Source organism: Vipera berus, assembly GCF_964194415.1.
Source record: "Vipera berus genome assembly, chromosome: 1".
Taxonomy (NCBI): domain Eukaryota; kingdom Metazoa; phylum Chordata; class Lepidosauria; order Squamata; family Viperidae; genus Vipera; species Vipera berus.
In genome coordinates this window covers 124,266,318-124,274,156 of record NC_138202.1, presented here as the reverse complement: position 1 = coordinate 124,274,156, position 7,839 = coordinate 124,266,318, and the positions used below count along the sequence as shown (strand labels likewise).

The window sequence follows — 7,839 nt, the reverse complement described above, 5'->3', positions numbered from 1 at the left end:
ATGCTATTATTCAGCAGTACATCCATGGGAATGAAAATTACTATTTCTGGAAACATAATGCTAGGAAAGGGATGACAACCCACATCCCACCTGTTTCATGTTATTAGAGGACAAGTTGGAGGAGCTTCAAGCCATTTGTTTTAACTCCCTGTTCAAATTAGGAAATCCAGAAAAAGAAATTCTGGGCATCAAAAGGATGCCCAGCCAGTATTTTAAGACATCCAGCAAAGGTCCTGAAGCCTTCTAGATAACTATGCATGATTAATATAGAAGACGCTACCCAAGAATGGCAAGAATGCTGATAATATAATTGTGTGTTTATTTGTTTAAACCACTTCATTTAACGCATAGAAGAAAGGTCCAGCAGTGGTTCTTGATCATATTAGCGAAGAGAGTCTTGCTTTTAATAGTGAAAAATGACAGAGGGCAACAGATCAAAAGCTAGTATTTCAGATTGCTTTTCAATGTGCCTTACATAGATATTCCATGAAGTCAGTGTAACATTTGCCCTGAAATTTAGCAGGATACATCTTATCACCAGCTTGCTCTTTTGCCAAATATTTCTTAAATACACAGCACAAAAATAACTTGAACAGAGCCTGTTTCGAATCAACCTTTTATGAACTATTCAAACTAATTACTGCCAGAAGATGTAACTCAGCCCTGTTTCCTCTTCCCATTTGTTTCTCCACTGCATCCAATTTAACTGCAGATGGGACAGATATATACACTGCCTGTTGGGCTATTGGTCCAATGTGGCCGTTGGTTTTTTTATCATTTGGGCCAACGTCTGTCCCATAATTAAAGACAATTAGTGAACTGCGATATGAAAAAAAAAACATCCTGGTATGTCAACCTCCCTATTATAAAGACATGATACGAACTTATTTCTCATGTCTATATTGAGCTGTGTGTCAAATAACCTCTATAAAAGAAGATGATTAAAGTATTTGCCAATGCCTGCCAGCTCTGTTAGGATAAAAAGGCACATTCTTGATTCTAACATTACGCTAATCCAAGACCATTTGCTGCTTATGAGAAAGGACAAGATGGTGGCTCCTTTAATCTATATTGACAAATCAGGATATTGTTTTCCTTCAATACCTGATACTGAGGATACGTCTAAGGACTTTGTGGCAAGAGGGGGGACTGAGAAGAGACAGGCTCCTTCATAATCTTCTGACTGCTAAGGTCCTGTCCCAGTTTAACAAAGATGCTTTTCTTTGTTATAAATAAGCCAGGGCCTGCTTAAATGTTATTTATTTGTCAGATATTATTTATTAATGCTGCTGAGAAGGAAATTTAGAAAATAGCTACTTTGAGACATGAGATTTAAACAAACCACTGTGAGAGTTTCATACAATAGCTCGGAGGGAAGAAATGTTGACGTTTAAGGTCGGTGAGTTTATAATGGCTTTCCTCCTGCTCTCTCTCACAAATGCAATATAATTTGGCTGTTTTACTGCTCAAGAACTTTCTTTAAATATCAAGCTACATATACAATTAGCAAAATCACCCAATTATTCTAAGACAGAATTTCAGAAATTGCCAGAGAAAATTCACCAGCAAACACAGTTTAAACAAAGTTTTAAAAATGGGGGGGGGGGGGGGAGAGAGGCAGAACCACACAGAATAAGTGTACAATGAAGAAAAGTGCATTTCAAATAGGTTTCTTTGGCAAGATCATGTAATACTCTGTGCACAGAGGATGCTTTGAGTGCATTCTGTATAAAATCCAACATCTTCTAAATCATTACATAACATAACATGCGCTAAAATTACATTAGACCTGAGCCCCAGGTATTGGACGTGAAGTGGAGTGTTTTCAGAGAAAAGCCTGCTTGCTGGTATCCCTAAAAACTCAGAAACAAACCAACAGCTCTCTCAGGGTTTGAAGCTCAAGAAAGGTGAAGTAAATGGACCTGGACCAGAGGTTGTCTGCCCTGCCTCACAAAAGTTTCCTTTGTGCCACTGATAAAAGTTGGATTTGTGATTAAATCCCCCCAAAAAAGAAGGTTGATATAACCAGTCATTCACCCACATCTAGAGCAAATCACTAGATGAACCAATGAATAAGGCACATGAATTAAACCAGCTTTTCTCAATTTGCTGCTCTCTAGATAGCACGGTATGGGCAATTGTAGGTCTCCTATCCCATGCTAATTAGGAATTCTGGAACTTGTCATCCCATTGACAGGACATCGGATTAACGGAAGGTGGCTTAGCCTAACCACCTCCTGTTTGATATTCTAGAAAAGAAAGGTGATAAAACAAGATGGTATTGCCAACATTGGGGCAATAGAATGAAAAGTAGTTGCCCCTTTCAGTTCTCATACACCCAAGACAATCCTTTCTGGCATGGCCAGATCAACAGTCCATCATGATGGACCAGGGTCGAGTTTTGAGTCTTTGGTCTACATCATCACACACAACTGGAGTAGCCACTTGAGGAAAGTTTATTAAAAGCCATCTTTTTCTCACCCAACCAACATACTGTATGCAAAAAGACTGTAGGGTTTAGGCACAAGTCAGATTTCCCATTAGTTCTAGAAATTGTCCTTTTGGGTGTTCTGCCTCACATACACTTTAAGAACCCTGGGCTGAGAGAAGGATTGAGAAGGTGATCTACATAAATTACAAGTTTATTCCTAAAACGCAGCATTGTCTTGATACAAGCTGGACAAGCAACAAGCTATATAATGTGATTAGGCTTTGCCTCAGCAAGTAGGCTAAAAAGAGAGGGATCTTAAACTTTCCATCTTTAGCTCGTGAGTTAGTATAGGAAAAGTGCATGGCTGGAAGCAGATATTTTGTTCACATGCATGTGCCTACCAATGTATTTACTTATATGTGACTACTGGATACTTATATCAACTTCCTTTCATCTGAGTGTCAAAAAAGGCATGAACCATTAACTTTCAATATACTTTTCCTGTGACAAGTTAGCAAGCACCGAGGATGGGGACAATTCTGGAAGCAGTGGGGGGGAAAAAGGAAATCTGAAAAATAGAGACTTTCAAAAAATATATATATTTATAATATTTATATATCTATATAGACACAGTCTTTTTCTAATTGGTTAATAGCAGGGTGACACAGTTGCAGGTGAGGGAGGGGAAATCATCTTGCTTGAATTTTTTCAGAAGGAGAGAGACGTTTAGAACAAACATAAAGAAAAACTATTGCAGTCTCCAGCATTCCATCTGGGTATGGATGGGCTCGGAGCCTGGGTGACGATGTCAAAAACGGATGTTCCCACTCCATCCAAGTACCTCTCACTCCATCTCAACAATTCTCAGTTGCAAAACTCATGCTTTATACAACAATATCCAGAAATGAATCTCTCTTCGCACACTTTCACACATACGCGCACCTTTATCCCGCATGTCATTCAGCAATAAAGTACAAATGCATTCATGCTCATTTGCTCAGGCAGGGGATGAACAATGGGGTGGATTGGGGGTGGGGTGTGGTGAGGAACATTGTATAACGACATTGCCCTGGGGCACACAATTAGAAGCTGCTGCCTTTACAGCATTCAGGAGATAGAACTGACCTCATGTTTGGACACACTTTGTTCAGTATGGTCACACTAATAATATGAAAGCTTAGTACTGTCACCATTCCCCAGACCTGGTATTTTCCAGCTATATTATGACTACAGCTCCCAGAATTTCAGGGAAAAAATCCCAGTGCATCTGGAGGTGACAGGTTATTCATACAGAGAATATTATATGGGGTAGGAGGAATGAAGGGAGCTGCAAAAATCGAAGATGAGAAATAAAACCAACAGGGCCAAAAAAACAAAAAAAAAATAAATACTTTGTGTAAATTTCATTTTTTAAAAAAAATTGATTAGCTTACATTATTTTGTCAGTATATTTCATACATACTTACATACATACATACATATATATATATTATATAAGAAGGCAATGAAAATGCCGGGGGAATTTAGGTGACTGAACATCTCGCAAGTTGTCATACTGACGTTTAATGAATATTGCATGAGTTTCTATGAAGGGCCTCATCAACATGGCCTCCATCACAAAAACGTTTCTGTTCTTCACTATTTCATGACCTATTCATGTCAAAGCAAAATTGACGGAGAGACCAATTTCCATTCATGGTTTCTAGTGGAGGCCACAGAATTGTGTTGGAGCACATGAGTGTGATGGAGACCAGCTAAGACTTAGGTCCCCCTTGCTAGATAGCCTATGGGGCAACAATGGCTCTCCAATCTGATCTTGTTGAATCGCACCTGCCATTTCAGTAGCAGTGAACGACATTTATAGGGTTGGGTTTACTAACAGGGCATGGGATAGAGCTTTTTTATATTATTTCCATGCATGATGGGCTCTTCAGTGACTTTTTGTACCAGTTTGTACTGTATCAGTTGATATATAGCAAAACAACAGTGGCTTTCTTGAATCTACCCTAGTGAAACATTGACAATAAACCCATAAGCAGAATGGGTGATAGGGAAAAAAAATCTTTTTATCCATTCAGCACATCTTTAAGCCTAAAATTTGCCAATTGTATATGTTTGGGAAGATAGTGAGAAATTCTCATTACACTACAGAAATTCTATATGATAGCTCAATCCAAATTATTCACTCTCTCCTTGATAGATACCAAGCATAAACAGTTTACAGAGATAGTATATATATATATATAGTATATATATATATATATATAATATATGGCCTCCATTAGAAATGCCAAAAATCATTCTAGTACAAGGATTCAACCGTGATGTTAAATATAAGAAGATATGTATAACATTTTTTTCTGCAACTGCTACACTTTCTCATTTACTCTGGAAAGGATATGAAGGTGCTTTGCATGAAATGATATGCAACAATAAAGGTCTCCCTTTTTATACTAAATGTCAGTCTAGCATAACAATATTAGCAGGTCAGTGCAAAAATCTATTGTTTGATGCCTCCAAAAGCAAAAATAAAGCTTGGTAATGCAAAAATAATGAACTAATTTAGCTACATAGTGAACCTCCATATGGCCGCTACCTTTTCGAAATAGCTAGGGCCATGCTTAAATCAACAAGTTAAGTCTTTATAATGGTTATTCTTAATGACTTCAGAACAGAATCCCTCCTCCCAATTATTATATTATTCATCTTGCCTTTGCTCTATTTCCATGCAACTTCCAAAACAATGTGTATCTCTCCCAAAGGATAAGCTTGGGCAGGGCTGTTTTTATCCTAAACTCAAAAGGAAGTGCATTCCCCAACTCCTGGTGTTTTTAACATTTCCAGGAAAGAGAGTCTTAGGACAATTTAGTCTGGATCCCATTTCTAGACTCTAACAGATACTACTGCATTTTCTTTGATTAGCATGCTCCACAAATTATTACCGAAAAAGAGATTCTGAGAGATTCTGAAACTCTTTCGTATAAATTGTTAGGTGCACATGCATGTGGGGATGAGTGTGACTACTAATTAAAATAAGTACTTTCCACTTGGACTGTAATTCTCACACTGCTAACAGTTGTTCGTAAGTTTTCTTTCAGGTTATGGAGACCTGTGATCTCAGGAGAATGAGATACATATTCTGAATAGCCATCAGAGGCAAGAAGCCTCACAGTGAAGCCTCACGTTAAATACTGAAATATGTGCATATCACAGACAGTCCACATGCATGTGCACACACACACTCATACAGACATACTTCACACTTTCAGCAGTAGTTGAACCGGGAGCATTAGCTTTTTTAAAAAAAATGATTGCTTTTTTTAGCATCTCTCTGGATATTATTTCCTGAAGCTCATATAGTCATGGGTATTTGAGTTGATTTCGTTTTTGCCTTATTTTCTAAACAAGCAACTACTAGATAGACCTATCCCACAAAGATTGCTAAGATTCATACTTTGGCCTGTGGGGCTGAATTCTCTGATTTTGTGCTGATCCAAAAGCCAAAATTGTTTCCATCTCTTGATCTTGGCAGGGAAAGACAATGGTGTCAGTTCCTTGGTTTCTGCTACATACATGTGTTTGGTTGGTTTCAGCCTTCCAACAATTCAGATCACTTTTTTTTTTAATAAACCTTCCCCTTCCCCCCATCAGTTCACATCACTCCTTCACGATGCACTTCCTCATACAACTTCTCGGAACGACTCCAAGTCCTTTGAGAAAATTCAAGGGCAAGAAGCCCCCTGCAAGGGGGAAGCCACAGTTCATCTCTTGTGAGAAGAGCCAAGCATAACTCTGGAAACAAAATTGACAATGGCAGCCGCTGGCTGTTCTGGATCCAGCTCAGCAAAGAGGTGGCAAACGTTGTCCGTCGTACTGCCTTGCTTCCTAGCCACGAAGCCAAAGAGTCTGCAGGATGACAAAGAAATTAAGGAGCGATGAAATCATGCCGGTTTGAGAGAAGACAGGAATTGCCCACCGCCACTTGGGATCGCTACCGTACCATACTTTACGCTTGTATCAGGTAACACTCTTTGACATTCCTTCTACCCTAACATTTGAAATGTACGGGGACTCAAGAGAAAATCACTGTTAAATAATATGTGCTTTATATTCCTATTCTTCTAATAAAAAATTCCCAGTAAATGAAGTGACATATTATGCGTATTGTATATTTTTCTTAAGTGAGCAATAAATAAAATCCAAGCAATCCTCAGATTTCACAGAAAACAGAAAATTCAACCAGAAGGATTTTCCTTAGAATATTCAGACAGAATTAAATATCTCTAAGCTATTTACCTGAAGCTATAAATTTCCTTCAGGTTGTAATAAGTAGCTGACTTCATTCTTTGCTTATATATGAATATTTATCAGGAACAATTGGAGATGACTTAACAGGGTGGATTATGAGCCGCAGAAGAAAGTCATAACTGTGTAAGCAATTTTGCTACAAAAGAGCCCTGCATTTAGTCAAGAATTTGTGAGCAAATCAACAACTAGAGATCACCAGACTTCATTCACCAACTTTGTATTATGATCCTGGAAAATAAATCAAATGAAACTTAAAAACTAAGCAGTTTGATTTTTCATGACCACAGGCTTATGAGAGGCCATAGGTAGGAGGGCATACTTGGATTGTAAAAATAACAATTTTTACAACAACAATTTTTACAACAACAAAATTACTTAATTTAGCTTTTCCTTTTTTCTTAGGTTAGATCAATGTCTTTGAAAGTATCTTTGAAAGTTTTGGTAGATTTAAGGATCATGAGAACAATCCCCTGTCCTATGTCGTGTGTGTGTGTGTGTGTGTGTGTGTGTGTGTGTGTGTGTGTGTGAAAATATATCCTAATTTTGACATTGATCAAAGTAACAACTTACTTGGCAGCACCACCAGATTCTGATTTAGTCCACCTGAGGAGAAACAAACAAAAAACTCTATTTCATTTTTACACAGAGGAAAATTTGACACTTTTTTAAAATGGTGAGCTAGATACAAGCTGTATGTAAGAAAGTGGGAAGCTCTGAATGGAATTCCACTGATTCATTGCCAATAGATCTTTTCTTCTGTAAATAAATGACTACAACTAAGAAAGGGGATGAAATTATTTTATAATTCTCTACTGTTGGAAAATCTTTTATTGTCCCTTAACTCTTCTGAGAAATTATCTGTTGCTTAAAAAGTATTATGATCTGACTTTTAGAAATATTGAAAGAGTGTTCTGAAACTGCACCACAGTGCTTAATGACTATTAAAAAATAAATGAAGAATGGTGTATTTTTCTAAGTCCTTGCCTATCATAAGCTTTGCAACTTCATTGACCTATAATGGGTAAAAGTCAGCATTTTAGGTGCATTTGACCTCAAACTGAGTTATCATCATTTTGCAAAGAAACGGATGAACAATTACA

The 7,839-nt window shown here is 37.6% G+C and overlaps 1 protein-coding gene across 1 annotated transcript in view; it reads right to left on the bottom strand.

Annotated features, from left to right (window-relative positions):
- Nucleotides 1-305: 305 nt before the first annotated feature.
- TNS1 (tensin 1) overlaps nucleotides 306-7,839 on the bottom strand; it is a gene marked incomplete at its 5' end in the record, with an annotated part of 43,052 nt that continues 35,518 nt past the window's right edge. Inside the window, 2 exons of the mRNA XM_081328973.1 lie at nucleotides 306-6,337; nucleotides 7,310-7,342. Of these exons, the coding sequence (XP_081185099.1) occupies nucleotides 6,193-6,337; nucleotides 7,310-7,342 (178 nt within the window). The 3' untranslated portion in view covers nucleotides 306-6,192. The remainder of the gene's footprint in view (nucleotides 6,338-7,309; nucleotides 7,343-7,839) is intronic.